The sequence below is a fragment of the Convolutriloba macropyga genome, chromosome 5 (genome assembly GCF_964194025.1).
Source record: "Convolutriloba macropyga chromosome 5, txConMacr16.3, whole genome shotgun sequence".
NCBI classification, from domain to species: Eukaryota; Metazoa; Xenacoelomorpha; order Acoela; family Convolutidae; genus Convolutriloba; species Convolutriloba macropyga.
The window spans coordinates 67,753,461-67,778,202 of NC_134472.1; the positions used below are offsets into that span (position 1 = coordinate 67,753,461).

Consider the following 24,742-nt stretch of genomic DNA (forward strand, 5'->3'; position numbering starts at 1 on the left):
TTGTAAAAATCAAAAACTTTAAGACTCTTCGCTTTAAGACCTCTTTGAGGTAACATCGTTTATTCACTACTCAATTGCAAGCATATGACACCGCTCAGTTTTCTGCGGCAAACTAAAAAAAAACACGCAAAAACTGCAGATTCAAAAAAAAGTTTGAGCGAAAAGTGTCGAAGCCATTTATGTTCTTCAGTAACAAAATTTTTCATTTTCAAATAATTAATTAAAAGCAATGGGATTCATTTTCATAAGAATTTGACTTCACAATCAACGAATCTGAACAATTACATTAAAACCACGAAATTTTAGGAAAAATTTGTCGTATCAACGCCATTAAACTCAAATGCTTTCAACGGAAGCTAAAAAATACGCTTGGTTATGCTTCGACGGGACAAAAATGACGTTTGTCAAACATGAGTCATCAATTAGACATCAAAATAAGTAATTGATTAGGAAAACAACAACAAAAAGTACAGGCAAAATCCGAAAATTCAGTAGAAAAATGCGAGAAGAAAGTGTTGAAGCCATTTAAAGCATAAGCTTTTCTCTGAAAATTTTATCTATGATCCACTGAATGTCTTCCTTGAGCAATTGAGAGCTGTCAATATCAGGATAAAGTGATCAGAATTCAGGAGGAACCAATAGTACAAAAAGGTCCAAATCTTTAAAATAGTATTTTTTGAAATCTTGCGGCATTGAAGTCACATAAGCAAAATAAAACCGCTAACGATATTAATTTTTGTTGCAGTAGAAATGATTTTGGTCCAGTCCTTGCTTATACTGACTTGCAGTTCACGAACATAGGTTTTTGATTGGTTAAGATTGAAATATTTTATCGAAAAAGATTTTCAATGTCTTAGCAGCCATGAGCTGTCCACTCAAAGCACTAGATAATATCTTTTAATGCTCTCTTCGAAACTTCTTGCACATCTAGTCAGTTGAGGTTGTGCCATAAGACTCTAAAAATTTAGTAAAACCTCAAAAAGAAAATCAATTTCATTTAAAATTACGAAAACTCAGGGACTAAGCCCAAAAAAAGCACGAGCGATTCCTTGAAACAGAATTTTTTTTTGTTCTTTAGGCTCCATTTCACTGTAAATCAGGTTTGTCATGAACGGAACCTCGGTATGAAAAGTGACTAGTCTCTAGGTGACCTAAGAAAACAAAAATTATATTAAAAAGTTTTCCTAAAAAAGAGCTCTCAAATAGAGTTCGAGTTTTTTTTGATAGTGAACTTCCCTATGAGACCAGAACGAATCATTTTATCGCCTTTCGTCTATTAGGAACTCGAATTAATTCTTTTTATAGCGTGAAATGTAATTTTGAATCAATTTTTTATACAAAAATTTTCTTATTTTGAAGAAAAATTACACTGAAAGTGAGCAAAATCATGTCAAATATCAATTGTTCACACAAATCTTCAATCCTCGATAACTCCTCGAAAAATGGAAATTCAAAGAAATCTTCTCAGTTTTGAATTCTACGCTGGACGAGCTTTTTAATGATACCACTCACATTTCTCTACGACGAATATATCGATCGGCCAAAATTGTTTGAACAAAAAAAAACCCCAGTTGACTATATAGTTCCTCCCCCCACAAGTGGAGTCGGAACAAAAATTACACCTTGCCAGCTGCACGTGTTTTTGCTCTTTTTATTGCTCCAGCGTGACTGTAATTGCTAAACTATTTTGATCTCTCACTGACAAGAGAAAGTTAAAAAATGTGAATTTAAAAAAGACCTTAAAAAGACAACATTACGTTGAGATCAACAATAACCTCCAGCTATGGCTTCGGAGCCATTTAACAACAATATATCTTTCTGTTTTCTTTCAAATTTTCTGTTTTTAAGAGAAACATATCCTTACAAGATCTTGAGATCGCATATGATGTCCATATATGACAACAAAACAAACGCAATATGTGTATATGACCACTCACGCAATGGCGAAGAACCCAATGTGTCAGATAGTTTTTGAGATCTCAACCAATAAAAAAGCAGAGCCTCTGGAGAGGTACGTGAACAGAGAAACGTGAATTCTCAATTTCTCCTGGTGGTCTAACCCTAACCTTTAGGAAGACAGGTCGGATGACAATGAGGAAAGGGAGGGCCGCGATAGTCAATATGACGCAATAGTTGCACACGAAGAAGAGCATCTGCAACTGGTCCATTAGTGTAATCTCTTTATTCGTCCGAAGAAACATTGTCCCTGTTCACAATTAGTAAATTAAACAAGTTCCAAATCTACTGTGCACTAATTAAGCGGAGAAACAGGGGGGGGGGGGGGTAATTTTTTTATTTTTACACTCTTTACACTCTTTTCCCCGTTATTTTCCGGGAAAATCCTCCCCCGGGTGATATCATAAGTAAAAAATATATTATTCCTTATGGAGCTCAGTAATGCAACGACACTAGTCTTCAAAGAAGCTAAAAAAAGGCTCATGCAGAAGCTAAGACAAGTTTACTGCTGCAAAAATCTGCACCCTTTCTCTGTTGGCCCCTTTTCCCAGCATTTGAATGGAAAAGCTTGCAAGATTCTTGCAAGCTTTCCGATTCATCTTGCAAGTAACCTTGCAAGATGAATCGAAAAGCTTGCAAAAATCTTGCAAGTAAATCGATAAGCTTGCAAGAATCTTGCAAGCAACTTGGTACCCGTATGCATTCACTTGCAAGATTGCTTCCAAGTTGTTTGCAAGCTTTTCAATTCGGCGATTACTAGGGTAACCAAGCTGTCGGGACAATCTACCCAATTTCATTTTACCCAATGCCATTTTACCCAATGCCAACTTTGATTTACGCTATTGTTAAAATTACCATAACGACTTTTCAGCCGACTATGTAAAAAAAATGGTCCCTGGGAATTGATATGAAACTATCACAACCAAACATCGGATAATTGAACGAAATGATCAAAGATCATTGGGTAAGTTGGCATTGGGTAAAATGGCAGGTTGGGTAAAATGGCACTGGTTAACCCCCCCCCCCCCCCCCCCCCACACACACACACACAATGGAATTGGGTAAATTGTCATGTAACCAATAACCACCTAGTGTTAGATTGTAGGCTATTTAACAGCATTTATTAAACTTGAACTATCGCCTAACTGAAATTAAGGATTAATTTAAGAGCCTGTCAAAAAATATTCCCCAAATCTAACTACTAACCGACGATTAGATTGAGCAGACAATAGACTCCGAGTCTGAACCAGTACATGCCAGGATGCACAACTGCATTCTTCAGACACCTCATTGTCAGAAGACACATCTAAAGTTAAATCAACTACTAGAGTGCCAGAAATAACGAGTAAGATATGCAGATTTAATGCTGCGATTTAGTTATTTTAATGGGTCTACTAAGATCCAGCAATATTCAGAGATGGATTTTCTATGATCAGAGGAAAAGTGTCAATGATCCATCGATAGATTCAGAGATTTCCCACCGATGGAAGTAAAAAAGTGGAAATGATTCATCGATGGAGTATCTTTGAAATTACTACAATCAAGCAACGAAAGTCAATTCAAGCCCGACCTGGGTTGTTATCAAGCCATAAATTGCGAAATTAGGGAACTGATCGCCTTTTTTTTGGGGGGGGGGGTGTGATTGAGGCAAAGTTAGAGGTGATTGCCTTCATAGATTTTCCAGTTAGCATAACATTATTTCTTCGTCGAGGAACAATCTTAAAAGGAATCGCCTATCGTAGTGTGAAAAATTTTTACGCCTTGATGCGAGTGTGATACAATAGACAGTTTAATTCAACCAGCATTTAATACGTAAAGTTGATTTATGAATTTGTGAATAAAAAAGTATGAATCCAGAATGCGGCGATGAAAAGATTGTCCACACTTTAAATTATTTTTCTATTTTGAGATATTTAGCCACCACAAGCATCGGAAACTTAGAGGCCACTGTACTCTTATATGAAAAACCCGAGAAAAAATTTCAGTAAAACTCAGAAGTTTACATATCGCTTCTTCAATTTTTACAGAAAGCACGTTATAATATTTCGATTTCTGCACGAACATCAATTTAAAACCAGAAAAATTTAAATTAAGCCTTAGACAATTGGAAAGGAAAAAAATTACAATTGCAAAAGTTTGCCAACGGTTACCTCATTTCAGAAGTTTCACCGAAAACTGTTTTTGGTGAAACTTTGGCAAGCATCTCATAATCCAAAACTGTTTTCGTTCAAAATGGTGCATCAATATGCTCAAGAAGCGTTTCACTTTCTGGCAGATTTTTACTGATGAAGGGTGCGCATCTCCAGCGACGGAATTGTTAGAGTTTTTCGAAGGAATGGAACAAGATTTTTTGAAAAAAAAACACAAAACAATTGAGCCCGGAAAAACGATCACTTGTGTTTCGGGGTTCAATACGATCAGATGGACGGAAATTGCCTGTTAAGTGTCCAAACAAGACAAATGTTGTCGGTTATTTGGAAATTATCAAAAATTACAAAGAAAAAAATGCTTTTTCTGGACATTATTTTTCAACAAGATAAGGCTCCTGTGCATAAATTGAAAATTATTGGCAATTCTTTCCCAGGGAAACAAGTGGAAGGTACTAGAGTAGCCAGATCTGCATCTTATTGAAAATTTATGGGCGATTTTGAAGCAACGAAAAAAGACAGTTTTTTTGAAAAAACTTTGAAGTAAAAGTGTTTGAAATGTGTAATGAAATTGACGCATACGTCTTGCGAAATCTGTATGAAAACTATACAAACCGTCTACTAGACGTTGAAAAAGCTAAAGGTGTAATGACACGTTATTAGAAAAAAATTTTGAACACAAAATGCTATATTAGTTGATGTTTGTATTGCTTTTTAAAAAATCTTCAGGTGTACGTAGTTGTTTGGTACTATAGTGTATCCGATGTATTCACTGAATAAAAACTGATTCAAACTGTTATCGAAAAAAAATTAAGAGCTTGAAAATAATTACCTAATTTTTTCATATTTGCAATTGTTTTTTTGGAAACAGCAATCATTTTAAAAGACTTATCTGCCTTCCTTTTGATCAGCTCATTCTTCAACAAGTGGTTATCAGCATTTTGCGAGAAAAAATTGCACTTTTTTGATTTCATTTGTCAAGATTTTTTTTTCTTATCCTCACAGAAAAGTTATTAATCGATCCATCTGATGAGTAATTGATATGTTGGAAACTTGACATTTATCTTAATTTTTTGTTTGTAAAAATTTTAGAGCTAAAATATATTTTAAATTTTTCTCTTTGGCTAATTCTTCAGGGCCAATTCTGTGTTTCTCTAGCATTCTTTTTTACTCCTCTAAAGGGAAATCAAAAGAAAAAGCTATAAACGTCGAAGAAGTTGCTCAGGGTAAGTGGAATTATTGCAAAAAATAGGCACTTATCTACAAAAGTTGGTTCAAATTTCCTTCGGGGGCAATTACACAAAGAAAAAACTTTTCTGACACAATTTTATTCAAAAAAATTTTTGACGCATTTGTTAATTCGAATGCAAATTCATAATGCAAAAATGAACAAAAATACGGTGAAATCATGACAATTCAAGATCTAAGATAAGCACAGGTCATAAATTTCATCAGAAAAGAAAAATGATGTATATACTGATGGCTTGCTTTTGGGTAATGCGATTCTGTGCAGAAATTATTCCTACATACCATTCAAATTCTTCAAGTTCAGATTAGAAAAATTGTTTTAGTATTTTGGGCTGGAAGTGTGGTTGGTGTTTTACCTGTCTGCCGCAGTTGCACCTTTTGCGAACGAGTGCCTCGGGTACCCCAGTTCCAGTGTCTCTCATCAACTCTATCTTCTCCAGAATGAATTCTCTCTGCTCACTCGCTATGTAGTCCCTGGCTATCTGAGCTATGTCTGCGTGGCCTATACAAACAGCAGAAATTATCAACACGTTGAAACAAATTTTGAATTATTGATATTTCAATGATTAGAAATTGATTAATTAACATAACCGAGAGAATGCCGGAAAATAGCAGTGATAGACGCTTGTGGCCTTCCATGAAATGAAACAACTAAAGAAAGCAGTAGAAATCACTGAAATCGAAATTGTCAGTTTCAAGAAGTCAGGCCGCAAGAATCGTCGACGGAAGCGAAGATTTAAAAAAACATAGCAGGACAAGTCCTGGCGTACAATTCAAAGAATTTCCATTGACTAAACAATAAAACTATAACTAGAAGAAACTCCGAGTGAATTGGGAAAACCATTTCTAAAAAAAGTCAGATAAAAAATATAAAAAAAAAACAGAAAACCAATGTCGAAATGCCGCATGTGAACAAAAATTCACAAGCTGGAAAACAAAATTGGGTTCAAACGAAAAACTAGGCCTACAAAAACTATGAATGGATTGGGAAAACCATTTAAAAATCCGTTACAAAAAATCGAAAAAACAGTAAAAAATCGAAATGAAATTGCTGCTTGTGAAAAAAATCCACTAGCGAGAAAGCGAATTTTTGCAATAATACCGTTTTCTCATTCTACTTTAAAATTAGAGTAATGAAATTTCACGCCACAAAACACTCACTTTTTCGCCCCACTACCTGTTTCGGCGTGAACAAAGTCACTACTCCAATTTGACTTCAAAAGTGATGAAAAAGAGTGTAGAGATCTTTGAAAACATAGCCGGCAGAATTCCGAAAACGATTGAAAGAGTCGTCTTCGGGAAGTAATTACCTTTGAAATCAACTGGTTCCTGATCAAATGACTACTAAAAACAAAAAAACTCCGTCAAAATCATAAGATGGCTCATAAAACCAACTGAATTAAAAAAATTACATTACTCCTGTATATATATATATATATATATATATATATATATATATATATATATATATACATATATATATATATATATATATATATATATATATTTATATGAAAATCAAATGAGAACATCAGAGTACGCAAGCCGCATAAGTCAAGCCATGTTAGGCTCCCAAAGTTTTTTTGGAAAAAAATTGAATACTTTTTAATATTGCAGGAAAATTGAATACTGCAGGAAATGGCCAGAAATTTTTTTAAAAATTTCTCAATTTCCTTAAGTTCTTCTAATCGAAAAAGTATTTTACAATATAAAAACAGTTATCGGTTGGTAAATACAGATATTTTGTTTGTTTAGCTATTTTAGTTGTCGCTTTTTATCCCAATGAACGCGATATAGCTTAACAATGACCGAAAATTTACTCAAATCGGACTTTATAATGAAAAGGAATAAAGAGAAAAAACAATATTCTAACGTGAAAATTCGTATGTTACAACATCCAAGCCCTAAGACTATCCACAGGAGGAGAGTGTCGTTCCAAATTGGTTAAGGTGAAGATAGCAAAACCTCTGTTCCATATTATATCAAACAAAATCGATTGCCAACAAAAAACTTTAAAATATTAAAAGGAAGAAGACAAAAACTTTTAGTTCAAATCGATAATTTTCACGTTAAAAAAAGACCGAAAAAACTATGGGTCTTAGGAGAATGTTCAAACAAACACGCTAGAATGTGAAGAATACATACATTATGAAAAAAATTTAAAGAAAAAACTTATTCGCAATTTCTGAAAAATCAAAAAACTATATTGGAAACACTATTGTAAAATCAAAACAAAAAAATGAGATAGAACCACATAGGTTTTTTATAATTCAGCAATCAACGTTTAAGAACGTTACATAGCCTTCTTCCTGTCTCAGTAAGAAGTGAAAACAGCTCGATTGCGAAACAGTAACTTAATTGGAAAAAAATGTTCAAAATGTGGTAAAATTTTTCACTGAATTTTATAGAGGTATTGCCAAAAACGTTTCAATTAGCAAAAGAAAAACGAAACCAAAAACACCTTTGGTGGCTGCGTCAAAAATTTTTTATGGTAAATAAACTCAACGTACCAACAAAAAACTCAAGAAAATTTTGACATAAAATGCCAAAATCGGATTATTAAGTGTACAATTTCATAAAAACAAAAACACCTGACGTCAATTTCCAATGACTAAGTTAACATTCCTGTCATATTCTAATTCGAAAAACTTTCAGCGAAATTTGAATACATCTCTATGCGCCAACCTCTCAAATACTCTTTTCGAAGTCAAAAAGTCATTCACTGAACGCAGCGATGTCATTCAATGAACAAAGAATTTCTCTCGCTAGTTCACACTGCAATTTCACTAAATTTCACTATTAGGTCAAAACGCCGTCTGAACAAATAGTGTTTCCGGTAAAAAATGAGCTTAAGAAAATCAATACTCCTCTTCGAGTTGTAAAAGAAACAGCTCCCTAATACAATTCAAATTCTTTGAATTGTAAAAAACCACAATGTCCTCAATAATAGTGCTATCACTTCGCGGCTATAAATTAAAAAGATATCGCCCTGCGCTTTTTAACAAAAGTTATCATGATATACAGGAGCAAGAGGGAAGTTATTAGACTGAATTAAAATATACAAGAGCATGACTGAAAAATGCCTACCAACTGTTAGAACAAGGTGCCTGTTTGGTAAATTGTATTAGTATGTTTTTCTCAGAGACACTTTCTATGTGAAAAATTGATGACAATTGGTTCTTGCGTTTCTCGATGTTATGGTTATCAAATTATATTCTGACCATTTTATGATTATTGTCAGACATTTTTTTGAAACATTTCTCGAACAAAATACTTCCTGCTGTCATTCAAAATTTTCAAAACTGTAGCATAATTGAGATGAAATTATTAGGAAAGTTTTTGTTAGTAACTAAATAAATCTAAGCGAGAAAAATACCAAAATGCGTCATTTTTCTTAGCCAATCAGAATCGAGTATTTAAATTACGTATAGAATTGCGTCTAATATACACAAAAGGTTCCGGAAAGGTTCGTATAACCTAATTTTAAGTAAATAATACCATGATATGTATCGAATAAGGCGGTTTTCGGCTTAATATTTTTAGGTTCTTTAGACAATTGTTGATCGATTATGAACCGATTCTGACGTCAAAAAACATCAGACAAAAAACCAGTAAAAGAGCATCAAAAACCTTGCCGTCCAAACTCTCACTTGTTGCTATGTACTTTATAATACTAATACGTTGTCGAATTGAACGCTTAATGCTTATACGTTGTTGATTTGTACGTTTCGGAGTTTATATATATTATCTGCATTGAATCTTCCGAACTTCAGTTTTTAGCAGAGTTAATATTAGTGCCGCTCCCGGCTAAGTACATCAAACTACATCTGACTTGGCTAGCGTCGAAGCAGTTGATCAGAAAATATTCAATATTTCATTCTGCCTAACAAAATGATTCCTATTACACACAATGCTAAGTTATTTGAGCTGTTACTTTTAGTCCTCTGACGCTGTAGGGAACTCAAACCCTACTGATAATGTTGAGATTACTACCGCTCAAGTGGGTGAAGCAAAAAAGAATTTGTGCTCTGCCGAAACAACATGGGTTCTGGTTAATCGGGATGCTGTTTCCCATTTCATGTGCGATTCGAGGGGCCAGGTGCCACCTTCTCTCAGAACACCGATGTTGAGAAAAAACTGAGCTCAGTCGATGGAGATGCATACAATCAAAATTGAGTGGATGCAAAAAACTGTAAGACAGAAACAAAACACACATAAACTAAACTCGTTATTGCATTAGCTAAATTTTTAAATTTAGACGGCAAACTCCAACCCCTAAAAGGAATGTAATACCTTATTATTAATACCGGATTAGCTCATCGATAAAGATAGTCCGTCACCATTAACCGCACAAACATAATTTTTGAGACGAAAAAACATCGATTTCGAAAAATTTTTGGTCGAATTGTCGAAAATTTGTAAAATGTGATTAAGTCGGATCGTATATCAAAAAATTACCTCTGATATAGAGAAAACCGAGAAAACATTATGCTAAATTGTTCAATTTTGAAAAATTTTGGTCAATTTTGATGCAATTCTGAAAACTTTAGAAACTCAATACCGAATATTGACAAACCGTATATTCAAGCTTAAAACCGTCCATTTTACTGGATTACCGTTCCGTAATCAACAATTTGCAAAAAATTGACCAAAATTTGAAAAAATTGGACAAATGCATCAAATTTTGACAAATTTGTCAAAAAAAAAATTTCCAGCAAGAAGGTTCGTTAATTGAGTGAAACTTATTACACAGAAAAAGTTGTGAAAATTTTCACAACCTCCGGCCTACAAAAAACTATCGAATTCCCATAATTTTTCTCGTCACTCGTTTATATACCGTTTTTCGTCCGCGTTCTTTTCGTTCTTTATCTTTCCAATTCTCCGTGTTGCGTTTTTTTTCCAATAACGTCGCTCTCCCAAAACTTCGCTTTTCGTTTTCTTCGCTACTTTTCCGATTTTCGATGTAGTATGTCATATGTGATGAAGTATGTTGTTGCTTTTGCTGTAGTATGTTGAGTATGCTAGTATGCTGGTTTGTTGTTTAGGTCTTATAGCTTTCTAGGGTGTGACTTAAGTTTATTCTCGAGTTACATCTGGATTGTCCTGGACTTTTTCAACTTTACTAATTTACTAGCCCCCCTGTTGTAGTATATTAGTTTTTGCTGCTGTATGTTTGCGTGTAACTGTATGATTGTTAGTTGGTTTGGTTTGTTGCCTTCTAGGGTGTGACTTAAGTTTATTCTGGAGTTACGGCTAGATTGTTTCTCCACTTTTCCAGCTTTGATAGACTACAAAAGCGCTGCATATTAATTAACTTTTGCTGTAGTTTGTTTAATATCATTGGTATGCTGATTGGTTGTTTAGGTTCGATTAATGCTAGGGTGCGACCTAAGTTTATTCTGGAGTTACGGCTAGTAAATTCGTTGCTCTTTTCATCCATTTAGTATACTACTGCTTTGCGGTAAATTAGTTCGTTATTTGTATATATTAAGCCCCATAATGACTTGTGCTAGTTTGCCTCTTGCAGTAGCATCTCTCCTCCTTCCTAGGGTGTGACTTAATATTATTCTGGAGTTACGGCTAGTTTGTTTGGTTGAGTTTGTTGCTGTAGTCTGCTAGCATAGTACTTCCCGACCTCCCCGCTCGTTGCTTAATCGTCTCCCGCCCGTTCCTTTCCGTATTTCCGTTTCGTTGCACGCTACTCGCTCAACGCCTCCGTTCTGTCCGTCTCGTTTCCCGTTTTTTCGTGCGTCGCTCGTTCAGCGTTTCCGTCCCGTCCGTTGCGTTACCCGTTTACTACCCGCGTTTTCTCCAGTTCCGTTCCGTTCCCTGTTGCGTTGCAAGCCGTTCGCCCGTCCTTTCCGCCCCGTCCGCTTCGTTTCACGTTTCGTCGTGCTTCTTCCACCCAGTCCCTTTTCCCGGTTGCCTGTATCCCTGTTTTGTCTCACGTTGCTTTCAAGCACGTTAGACGCCCTCTCCACTTTGTTACTCACTTTCGCCGAGTAATTCATTACTCGGTAACTTCTTTTCTGCTCTTCGACGTCTTGATTATCAAGTCATCGTCATTTGGGTTCGGTATAACCCTCATTCCACGTGTTTGGTTGAAAGTTACTCTACATTGATAAATTAGCCATTTCAATGTCATGGCCGAACAGCAAGAAAAATTGAAAAAGCTCTTTAATGCAAGATCTAATCTAGAATCTGAGTTATGTAACATCCATAAGGACATCACAGATGCCGTAGATCGTCAAGACAGGAGGGTTAAAGTTGAACGCTTGGTTTCTAAGTTGAAGGATGTTTTCAGTAAACTAGTGCAGAAGAATGAAGAACTATTTGACTTAGCCAGTAAAGCGGAGAACCCAGATTCAATTTACCCTGTCCTTGAGCAATGGTTGGATGATGTAACCAAGAACAATGATAAATTCTTGCTTGCGGCTAGAAGCTATATTGACTCAGTTGCTGACCAAGACACCGTATGTGAGGGCGTTAATCCTCAAGGGCAATCTAAGAGAAGTTCACGCCGAACAACATCATCAATATCTAGCCAGCGTAAACATGAATTTCTAATGGCAAAACTAAAACGTGAAGAGGCCGAGAAACCAGAACAAGCTGCCATGCGCCTCGCTATGCAAAAACACGAAATTGCCATGAGGAAAAAGGAGCTTGAAATACAAATGGAGCAGATGGCACTTCAAGAATTAGAGGAAGACCACCGTCAGCGTGTTACCGCGGCTAAATTAGATGAGGCTGAATTCATGGATAACCATTCATTGTTTAGTCACCACTCAAGTGAACTGAATTTGCTTAAAAATAGGGGATCAGATAGAAATCAGAGACTTGTTCAGGATTGGGTAAATTCTTTTCCAGCAGGTAATTCATCGACTGCTGCAAGTGATTTAATTTTTTCTCGTCCTGGCTCAGCAACCGCTGAACCTCCTGTTCAAGATACTGCCCCTAGTAATCTTCCAGAAAACACAAATAATGTTGCCGGTAACTTGAATCACCTTGAAATGCTTTCTCAGTACACACGGCCAGGAGTTGCAATTTCTGTTGCTCAGCAAGAAGCGTTGTATCGAGAATACCTCCAGGCTCAACTACAGCAATCACTCAGTGATCAAAGGACACATAGTCCCTCAGACAGTGTTAAGGTGAACCAAGTACCACTCGACGTAAAAAATGTCGCACTCCCACCACCTCAACCACCTATGCAACCTCCCCGGCCACCAACACCCGTTATGGCACCAACGAACTCCATTTTTGTACCTGATCTTTCAACCAATCCACAAGTAAATCAATTCTTGGGTCCAAAAAGCTCCAGCGTGCCTTGTCAATTACATATGTCGATGCCTCATGTTCCGCAACAACAGAATCCACCTCAAAGTAATATTCCACACCAAACACAAGTCCCTATTGCCCATTCCTCGCATAATGTACCTCCACTTCTAAACCCACTCGTGAACCCGCCTCCTGTATTCCCGCCTCAACAATTATATAATCCGCAGCCTCCCATGGTTCCGTCGCCCATTCCAGCGAGCGCAACAGCATACTTACCCGTCCACAGCATTCCACAACCAAACATTGTCCATTCACCTCAAACCCGTCTGGTACAGTGTCCTACAGCACAAAGACCTCCCCAGAACTGTAACCTTGATCTAAACTTGTGGAGTTTTCCACAGAATAAACCCCCAAACGTAAACCAGGCGACAAATAATGCTACCGTCTATGAAAATGTTCAACCGTACCTACCCCAAGCACAGCTAACCCCGCTATCAGCCATCCCATCTTGCAAATGAGTGCACAACATAATCCAAATAGCAACTACGCAGCAACTTGTAGCATCCCTGTTAACACCTTTAGTACAACTACTAACATCGCACCACCCTTTGTCACGCCGGTTATAGATCCAACATACGGGCATACTGCTCCGATACCATTGTGCTGGGGTGGCCCACCGCATCCCACGCCTCCAGCGCCAGCATCCGAAAATGCAAGTTTGATTAAGGCATTCACTGACGCCTTATCTAGCAAGAGGAATGACCCACTACGCGAATGGAAGCTGTCCCAATACAATGGGGATCGCCTAAAATGGCACGAATGGTATGGTCAATTTAAAAGAATTTAAAAGCGCAATTGACTCTCAGTCCATAACTGATGATGTAAAATTGACATACCTTAAGACCCTCGTAACAGGTAAAGCTAAAGCTAAAACAGCTATAGCTGAGTTCGCCTACTGCGGCGCAATGTACAAAGACGCACTGAGGACCTTAGAACGTAAATTTGGCCAACCACAGGCGGTTGTAAGTGCACATTTGGACAAACTCAACAGCTTTCCACCACTGAAGATGCACAATAGCGATAACATCATTAACTACTCGGGGTGCATTTCAAGTCTTGTCGGGGTATTTAAATCGCTGTCATATGATTCGGATTTAAAGAGTGCCGCGCTTCTCAACACTGCCGTACAGAAGCTACCACCCAACATGAAGGAGTGATGGTCACTCTTCACGGTCAAAAAGCATTGGGTGAAACCTAACCTTCTCGATTTCAACGATTGGTTGAAAGAGAAGGCCGAAGCGCACGATTTAATGAAGAACACCGAAACTAAAGCGAGGACTGAGGATACTAACAACTCAGTAACACAAAAAAAAGTTGCGTCGAAGGTATTTGCTGCAAATACGCAACACAAGACTAATCTTAAGCCCTAACAGAGTTCTCCGTCAAGGTCAATCTTTAGTTGCATTGTATGCAATGGTAGCCACAGGCTGTGGGAACGCCGTGTCTTTAAGGAAAAGACCCCCACGCAGAGAGCCAAGGTCGTGGCTGAGGCAAAGCTCTGTTTCTCTTGTTTGCGTGATAAACACATGTTTAGGCAATGCCCAATCCCCGTAAGTGTAGGAAAGATTGTTGCAACAGCTCCCATAACACCTTACTTCATGGAGCTGAAAGGGTTTTTCCAGCTAAACCCTCAACAAACAACAACATCGATACTTCGAAGTCGAACGCAGGTACAAGTAGGCAATCTACTGCTCAACAACAACCAAGCAAAACAACCACTTTGTCTTCCGTGACGGATGTCAAAGGCCTCCTTCAGGTCACGGAACTGAAAGTTACTAATTCTTCTGGTACCAGTACTACGGCGTTGGTTTTATGCGATACCGCTTGCAGCAACTCTTGGGTGTCCGATAGTCTCGCTGCTAGACTCGGTTTGCAGGGTACCGCATTAAAACTGACCGTCAGGAGTATAAACACGGAAGAACTCATAGAAACAAATGTGGTTCAATTGACTGTGACACCTCATAAAGACCAAGACTTCGAAGCTTTCACTGTGCGTCCCTACTTGAGGGAAACATTAAACGTAGGTTCTGACATCATTGACGTCAAGTCCATGCAAGAAACTTACCCACATTTGGCAGTTCTAGATCCAGTAAGATATAGCTATAGAGAAATTGAGATGATACTTCGACAGGATGTCTACCATGCCATCCGCCCGTTGGAGTATTTTTCAGCCGACGAAAAGTGCTCACCGTTCGCTGTCCGCTTGCCCATAGGTTGGGTTTTAAGTGGCCCACTCCCGTCAAGTTCAAGTTTAGTCTCGGTGTGTTTCAAAGCCAATATTGAACAGGATTTTGAATTAGCTTTTCAGGTTAAATCTTGGTATGATGTGGAATCGTACGGTGCTTTCAAGCAAGTTGACCCACCATCCGCAGCGGATGCTCGCGCGCAGGAAATACTTGAAACAACAACTTTCCATAACGGCCAAAGATACGATGTCGGTATGTTATGGGTTGATGACAACATCCAGCTCCCGAATAACTACTTTTTGTCACTGGTACAGCTCAAGTCTCTCGAAAAGCGGCTCTCGAGGGATACATCATTGAAAGAAAATTATGCTAATACCATCCGTGAAGACTTGGAAAAAGGTTACTTGATTACAGTCCCTGATGCTCACAAAGTCGAGCAGCGGTCGGATAAAGAGTGGTACCTACCACATCATCCCGTAATCAACCCGAACAAACCGGGGAAAGTGCGTAGGGTATTAAACGGTGCAGCAAAATTTCACGGTACTTCTTTGAATAAATCTTTGCTCACTGGCCCCGACCTGCTCCAAAACCTAATCCATGTACTACTTAGGTTCCGTCAACATCAATTTGCCGTGTCCGCAGATATCGAGGGTATGTTCCTCCAAGTGGGTGTCCCTGATTGGGACCAGCCATCACTGCTTTTTTTGTGGCGGGAGGACCCCACAACAAATGTTGTAGTGTATCAATACACGCGCCAAGTATTCGGGGCTAAAGACTCGCCCACATGCGCTAACTATGCATTGCAACGCACGGCCCGAGACAATGTAAATCAGTACCCGGAAGCAACCAAAGCCGTCCTAGAAAACTTCTACATGGACGATTACTTGGATTCGATGGAGTCACCTGAGAGGGCTCTCAAAAGATCGAAGGAGTTGGTACATCTTCTCCATCTGGGTGGGTTCAAGCTTACTAAGTTTTTAAGCAACGTACCAAATCTGGCTGATCGAATTGATGGGTCAACTCAGTCTACCGAACCAAAATTAATTGCCTCATCTAAGGAGGATTCTTCGCACGTGCTTGGGTTGAAATGGGATCACAACAATGATACTCTAGTTGTGAGTCGGGCTACCTCCAGTACAGTAACTAAGTCTTTAACACAACGCTTGGTATTGAGCCTAGTGTCTAAGGTGTTTGATCCCATCGGCCTAGTGGCACCATTTACTGTTGGTGCCCGATTGTTACTAAAGGACATCTGGCGTGTCAGCGGGCAGCACTGGGATGATGAATTACCAAAAGACACTGTTGAAAGGTTCCTCGAATGGAGCGTAGAACTACCCAAGCTTGCAAAATTCACTATACCGAGGAGCTACTTTTCGGGAAAATTTAAACACCTGGAAGTACACATGTTTGGCGATAGTTCCCAAGAGGTCTTCAGCGCTGTTGCATTTCTCCGAGCTCAAGCGAACACGTCTAGTGGGCCAAAAACAGAGCTTGTATCTGTCCTGGGTAAAGCTCGCGTAGCACCTATGAAGGTGATGACAATTCCAAAGCTAGAGCTGCAAGCTGCTTTACTGGCCGCTCGGTTGAAACAAGATATCTGTCGAGCCCTTACTGTGCATGTCAACAAAGTTTATATGTGGACTGACAGCACTACTGTCTTGCAGTGGCTCAACTCCACAAACAAGCAGCCAATATTTGTTGCAAACCGCGTATGCGAGATTTTAGAACACACTAGCGTTGACGAATGGAACCACGTTGCCTCTAGCGATAATCCAGCAGATGCCGGTACTCGTGGTATGTCCGCTGAGGTTTTGCAATCAAGTAGCTGGGTGAGGGGTCCAGATTTCTTAAGAACCAATGAATTCCCGTTCGAACCAAGCATCGAAGTAGTTAAAAACATCAAACTTGGCATAGTAACTAAGGAAACTGAGGAAACCAATACATCATTGGCCGCATCCGTAACCAAGTCAACTAAGGCACCGCCCCGCAACTAATTCCCTTCGATAAGTACAGTTCTTATCAGAATTTGCTACGGAAAACAGCGTACGCACTCCGCTTGTTACTTTCTCACGAATGTTACTGTAATGCCGATGGTAGCATCATAGACCCCTCGGAGCTTGACGAAGCCGAGCGTCATCTCCAGTATCTTGTGCAAGGGGAAAATTCTCCTCGAAAACAAACCCGTTAAACGCAGTAGCCGCATTGCACCGTTATCTCCCTTTATTGGGCCAAATCGTCTAATCCGATCGGCCGGCCGCATCAAACGGTTAGTCGAAGTTGACTTTGATGTAAAACATCCTATCGTTCTTGACGCACGCCATGCATTTGTTAAGTTGTTCCTCAGGCACACCCACGTTAAACATCATCAAGGTATTGACTACCTGAGGGCTAAAATGCAAGAACGTTATACCATCCTTAAGTTACGATCCTTATTGCGTTCAATTAAATCCAACTGCGTCACGTGCAGAATGTTCCGCGCTGCCACTATTCAACCCATTATGGCTGACCTCCCAGTAGAAAGACTCGCATACCAGTCTCCTCCCTTCACGAACACCGGGGTCGACTACTTCGGCCCGTTTTATGTTACTGTACGTAGGACTACCGAGAAGAGGTGGGGTTTCCTCTTCACATGCTTAACTACTCGTGCCGTTCATGTCGAAATTGTTCCTTCCATGGAGGCCAGTTCGTGTGTAATGGGAGTGGAGCGTTTTGTCTCCCGTCGAGGTACACCTGTCATCATTTGGTCAGACAATGGCACTAACTTTGTTGGCGCGGAAAAAGAACTACGCGAGAATATCGAGAAGTGGAATACCATCAACATCGCCGTCGATATTGCCCACAAAGGCATTAAGTGGAGGTTCAATCCGCCCAGTGCGCCACACCAAGGTGGCATCTGGGAGAGGCTAGTACGTAGTTTCAAGCGCGTACTTTACACAATCCTTGGAACGCGTCGCCACACAGATGAGATTTTAAGTACCACTTTTTGTCTGGTCGAACATGCACTTAATTCACGTCCGCTAACCCGTAAGTGCCGACCCGTCCGACCTAGGCGCATTAACACCTAATCACTTTCTCCTCGGTAACCAAGCACGTAGTCTTCCTTCCATCATTGGTGTAGATGAGTTTGATCATCGTAAGCGTTACGCCCGCGCGCAGTCTTACGCTAACGCTATATGGTCTCGTTGGATCAGAGAGTACGTACCAGCGCTGAACCGACGTTCCAAGTGGCAGACGCCTGCCGAGCTTGACTTAAAGACCGGTGATTTGGTATGGGTAGTTGAAGAGACCAAACCAAGGGGTTACTACCCCACTGCTCGGATCACTGAACTCCGTTACGGTTCCGACAGCGTCGCGCGCTCCGCCGTCCTGTGCACGTCTACCGGATCGCTCGTTCGCCCACTTGTAAAATTAATACCCATTCTCCCAGCATCTTCTTCTGGGCCGGAGGATGTTAGTAACTAAATAAATCTAAGCGAGAAATATACCAAAATGCGTCATTTTTCTTAGCCAATCAGAATCGAGTATTTAAATTACGTATAGAAATGCGTCTAATATACACAAAAGGTTCCGGAAAAGTTCGTATAACCTAATTTTAAGTAAATAATACCATGATATGTATCGAATAAGGCGGTTTTCGGCTTAATATTTTTAGGTTCTTTAGACGATTGTTGATCGATTATGAACCGATTCTGACGTCAAAAAACATCAGACAAAAAACCAGTAAAAGAGCATCAAAAACCTTGCCGTCTAAACTCTCATTGGTTGCTATGTACGTTATAATACTAATACGTTGTCGAATTGAACGCTTAATGCTTATACGTTGTTGATTTGTACGTTTCGGAGTTTATATATATTATCTGCATTGAATCTTCCGAACTTCTGTTTTTAGCAGAGTTAATAGTTTTCAACCAACAGATTTTACTTACCCTCAAAGTCGGAGTTGATAAGATTGAGAAAGAAGTCCGGAGGATTCGTCAATTTGGGACACTTTCTCTGGGTACTCTTCTCAAAGAACTGGAGAGTGCCTCTGGTGGGTCCACTGTACATCATGATTCCCCTCGTCAACAATGTGACAGATGTGAATATCTTCCAGACTGCTGAGGGGGGCTGGTGCACTGACATCAGAATCGTCATTCCTAGTTTGAGCATTTCCTAGTTTGATTTAATATTAGCCCAGTTAAAATATTCGCCCAATTTGAAAAAAGAAAACGAATATGGTTGGGCGAATAGCTCTTCAATGACTGACGAGCAGTTGACTACAGTAGGTTCGGTAGTATCTATTCTCGTCCGGGAGAAGACATGTATGACAAGGTATCTCTTTTAAATAGAGAAAGAGAAAGAAATTTTGCAACTCCAATCACACCCCTTCCGTTTCTACGCCAAAAACAAGCGAACAACTGCCCTTCACGACATAAGTTTGAACCTTCTCAGCAGTTTTGGTGAATTGTAATCTTCGTAAAGCTGTAAGATAGCAATTGGGAAACTTAATGACCTCGGGTGTTTACCTGTTATTCCATTTTTAGGACAAAATGTCAAATCTGTCAAACTAATAATGGATTAGGCAAAAAATTGCATTCATTTGATTAATATAATTGTTAAAAATTTTGTATGGAAGCAACTAATTATCATGTTATAACCTTGATACCCTTAGTCCAGAAAAGTGAACAAAAATAGGAAAAAATGCTGGAAAATTGTCTGTTTTAACACTAAGAGATTTTCTACTAGTTCATTTCTAATAATAAAAACTCTCCAAGTTGTTCGGTTTTAAAAGAGAAAAAATCTTTGGCATGTTCAGTTTTAAATGTCCGAAAACTTTGGTATGTTCGGTTAGTTTAATATCTTTGATTTCAAACGTAAAACCAATTGCTATATTTGGTTTTGAATGTACATAATCTTTGGTACGTTCGGATTTATAAGATTTGATATTTTAGGATTGTAAACAAAGAAGATTTTCAGTTGTGAAAAACGGCCGAACCGACAATACAATTTCGAAAGCGTGAAAACTGAAAAATTTCTCCAATAGAGCAAGAATGTCAGTAAGAACACGTCACGTTATGTTAAAATATGCAAGATTTCAGCATATGAACTTTACGAAAAAAAAAGTTTTTCCAAATTACCAGACGATATTAGGTAAAACAAATATAAATCTTGACAAAGATACCCAAATTTTTGCACTATTACAGCGTCAATTTTCAATGATTAAGTTGACAGTCCTGTCATATTTTAATTCAAAAAATTATGAGCGCAATTTGAGCCCGACATTTTGCTGAACCATAAAGGGAATCGACGAATAATTCTGAAATAATTGAAATAACAGGCAAGGAAATCTTACGGGGTAGATCTGCACTAATAATGCGCAGAAATATGCAACTCTCGCGACTGCTGGTAAACAATTTATAGTTAAACAATTCGACATGCTAAGTTTATCATTGGAAATCTTGAGAGAACGTTTTAAAATCTTTGAAAATTTTTTAAAACAGTAAACTGGAGCATAAGAATAATATATATGTTTGGAGGGTAGAAACAGATGATTGCACCAAACGCGAGATAAAAGGGTTCAAATTTCCAAAAATTTTGCATATAGCAATAAGGTTTCCTTAGCTTTACTAAATAACGGTGTGTTTAATATTTGGAGCAGTATATGTTTGTTTTATAAATCTATTTTTTTTTGTTTTTTACAAAGCTTGTTGTCTTTTCATTTCAAACTGCAAATGAAATTGAATCCATTCGTTTTTCAGCAATCCGCAAATCAGTTATTTGGTGCGACAAAATGTAACTGAAAAAAGGTTTCAATACTAGCAAAATTTTTAACCTAACAATGTAGTTGTGCACCTGCGGCTGTTTTGCTGACTAGAAAAACAATAAGATTTGCAAAGTATTTCGATCACTTCGTGTTTCAACAGTTTATCTTCTTTGGCAGCAAGCAAACAAGCTGAACAAGCAAAAATTGATCTGACAAAAATCACAGTTGTCAAATTGCTTATATCAAAAGTGTCCTGCCCCCAGCTCATAAGATTACTCTTAGTGAATATCTAGCCAATTTGATTGTTAGAATTATTGTTAAAAGATTGTTATGGTTTGTAAAAATACGAAATCTTGTCGTAATAAAAATTAGCTTTGATTTGAGTTCGTCTGAGTAGGTCCGTTTGACCTACAGATGAGTTCAAATTTATCATTTTATTTATTTGTCGGACAAAACTAAAAGTTATTGGTTTCTCAATCTGGGAACTAAGTAGGCAGAAACTCAAATGAACCATTATTTATTGCTATTTATCTATAGCACAAGGCCGTCAATAAACGCTTTGAGGTCCTCAGACACTGCAATAGAAAACAAAAGAAGAACAAATTGACCGCCTTTTTATAATATTAAAAGCGATCTAAATTGCTGCGCGTTATTAGTTAGTCTTCTCAACTACACATATTTTTGATTTAAAATTTAGCATATTAGGTTTAATAGTAAGGCAAATTGGCATTTTCAGTAAGGAAATTTAATAACCCAATGCATTATGATTTGTTGACTAGCATTATTCTATGGAACAAAAAACGTAAGCGGAGTCAGAATTGATTAAAAAAAATCAATTTCGCAACTACAAATGAAATAATTTTTTCGCCAAGCTTAAAACGATTGTAGAATTTGAAGTTAAAATGAAAAGAACTTTAAAGACATCCCAAAAATTTAAACATAAGAATTGGAAAACGCATATAAACAAAACCCAGAATATGAAAAATCAGCCCAAAATTCCAATGATTAAGTTGACATTCCTGTCATGTTTTAATTCAAAAAACTTTGAGCAAAATTTGAACCCGACCTTTTGATGAACCATAAAGGGAAACTACGAATAACTCTAAAATAATTGAAATAACAGACAAAGAACATCTTGTGGGATATGTATACACTAATCATGCGCAGAAAAAGTGCATTTCTCGCGACTGCCTAAAAAACATTATAGTTAAACATATTGACATGCTAAGTATTTCATCGGAAATCTTGAGAGAACTTTTTTAAATCATTGAAAGTCTTTAAAACCAGTAAAACAGAGCATAAAAATAAAATATAATTTGGAGGGTAGAAACAGTTGGTTGAGCCAAACACGAGATTATATGACCATTCTAAAAACACGAGTTGCGGTGATTAAATGCTAAAAAATAACAGGGTTAAAAATTCCAGAAATTTTGCATCTAGCAAAAAATTTTCCTCAGCTATTACTAAATAACGACGTGTTTAATTTTTAGAAAAGTATATGTTTGGTTTATAAATCTTTTTTTCTCGTTTTGTATAATAGTTGTTTTTTTTATTTTAAGCCGTAAATGAAATTAAATCTGTTAGTTTTTCAACAATCCGCACATCATTAATCTGCTGCGACAAAATGTGAATGGTAAAAGTATTAATACTAGCAAAAGTTTAGTCTGAACAATGTAGTTGTGCACCTGCAGCTGTTTTGCTGACTGGAAAAACAATAAGATTTGCAAAGTAATTCGATCACTTCGTATTTCAACAGTTTATCTTCTTTGGCAGTGAACAAGCAAAAAATGATCAGACAGAAATCAGACTTGAGAAATTGTTTATATCAAAAATGTCCTCACCCAGCTCATTGGATTGCTCTTAAAGAATATTTAACCAGGTTGATTGTTAGAATTTTTGTTAAAAGATTGTTATGGTTTGTAAAACTACATCTTGTTGTATTAAGAAGTAGCTTTTATTTGAGTTTATCTGAGTAGAGTCCCGTTTGACCTCTAACTGATGAGGTCAAATGTGACATTTTATCCATCTGTTAAAAATTATTGGTTTTTCAATCTGGGAACTAAGTAGGCAGAAACTCAAATGAACCATTATTTATTGCTATTTATCTATAGCACAAGGCCGTGAATCAACGCTTTGAGGTCCTCAGACACTGCAATAGAAAACAAAAGAAGAACAAATTGACCGCCTTTTTATAATATTAAAAGCGATCTAAATTGTTGCGCGTTATTAGTTAGTCTTCTCAACTACACATATTTTTGATTTAAAATTTAGCATATTAGGTTTAATAGTAAGGCAAATTGGCATTTTCAGTAAGGAAATTTAATAACCCAATGCATTATGATTTGTTGACTAGCTTTATTCTATGGAACAAAAAACGTAAGCGGAGTCAGAATTGATTAAAAAAAATCAATTTCGCAACTACAAATGAAATAATTTTTTCGCCAAGCTTAAAACGATTGTAGAATTTGAAGTTCAAATGAAAAGAACTTTAAAGACATCCCAAAAATTTAAACAAAAGAATTGGAAAACGCATATAAACAAAAACCAGAATATGAAAAATAAGCGCAAAATTCCAATGATTAAGTTGATTTTCTTGTCATATTTTAATTCAAAAAACTTTGAGCAAAATTTGAACCCGATCTTTTGATGAACCATAAAGGGAATCTACGAATAACTCTAAAATAATTGAAATAACAGACAAAGAGCATCTTGTGGGATATGTATACACTAATCATGCGCAGAAAAAGTGCATTTCTCGCGACTGCCTAAAAATCATTATAGTTAAACATATTGACATGCTAAGTATTTCATCGGAAATCTTGAGAGAACTTTTTTAAATCATTGAAAGTCTTCAAAACCAGTAAAACAGAGCATAAAAATAAAATATAATTTGGAGGGTAGAAAGAGCTGGTTGAGCCAAACACGAGATTATATGACCACTCTAAAAACACGAGTTGCGGTGATTAATTGCTAAAAAATAACAGGGTTAAAAATTCCAGAAATTTTGCATCTAGCAAAAAAATTTTCCTCAGCTATTACTAAATAGCGACGTGTTTAATTTTTAGAACAGTATATGTTTGGTTTATAAATCTTTTTTTCTCGTTTTGTATAATAGTTGTTTTTTTTATTTTAAGCCGTAAATGAAATTAAATCTGTTAGTTTTTCAACAATCCGCACAACATTAATCTGCTGCGACAAAATGTGAGTGGGAAAAGTATTAATACTAGCAAAAGTTTAGTCTGAACAATGTAGTTGTGCACCTGCAGCTGTTTTGCTGACTGGAAAAACAATAAGATTTGCAAAGTAATTCGATCACTTCGTATTTCAACAGTTTATCTTCTTTGGCAGTGAACAAGCAAAAAATGATCAGACAGAAATCAGACTTGAAAAATTGTTTATATCAAAAATGTCCTCACCCAGTTCATTGGATTGCTCTTAAAGAATATTTAACCAGGTTGATTGTTAGAATTTTTGTTAAAAGATTGTTATGGTTTGTAAAACTACATCTTGTTGTATTAAGAAGTAGCTTATATTTGAGTTTATCTGAGTAGAGTCCCGTTTGACCTCTAACTGATGAGGTCAAATGTGACATTTTATCCATCTGTTAAAAATTATTGGTTTTTCAATCTGGGAACTAAGTAGGCAGAAACTCAAATTAACCATGATTTAATGTTAATTTTTATAGAACATAGCCGTCATTAAACGCTTTGACATCCCCTGGGATTGCAAAAGAAAACAAAGGAAGAACAAATTGACTGCTTTTTCAGAATTACGAAAGCGATCTAAATTGCTGAGCATTGTTAGTTAGCTTTCTCAACTTTGCAAATTTTTGATTTAAAATTTAGCATATTTGGCTAAATAGTAAGGCAAATTAGCATTTTCAGTGAGGAATCTTGATAACCCAATGCATAATGATTGGTTGACCAGGCTTTATTCTTTAAAACAAAAAATGTGAGCGGAGTCAAGAGTAATATAAAACCATATCAAGTTCGAAACTACAGCTTAAATATTATTTTCGCCAAGCTAAAAACTATTATGTGAAGTTACATTGAATTGAACTTAAAAGACATCCCAAAAATTTGAACAAAAGAATTGGAAAACCCTTATAAACAAAAACAATATTGTGA

The 24,742-nt window shown here is 37.3% G+C and overlaps 1 protein-coding gene across 2 annotated transcripts in view; it reads right to left on the bottom strand.

Annotated features, from left to right (window-relative positions):
* Positions 1–24,742, bottom strand: part of LOC142340196 (uncharacterized) — a 104,292-nt gene that overhangs the window by 36,238 nt on the left and 43,312 nt on the right. For both annotated transcript variants that reach the window (XM_075390704.1, XM_075390705.1), the window contains 4 exons: positions 18,799–19,008; positions 5,708–5,853; positions 3,163–3,262; positions 2,067–2,206 (listed from right to left, as the gene is read on the bottom strand). In XM_075390704.1, the coding sequence (XP_075246819.1) occupies positions 2,067–2,206; positions 3,163–3,262; positions 5,708–5,853; positions 18,799–19,008 (596 nt within the window). The remainder of the gene's footprint in view (positions 1–2,066; positions 2,207–3,162; positions 3,263–5,707; positions 5,854–18,798; positions 19,009–24,742) is intronic.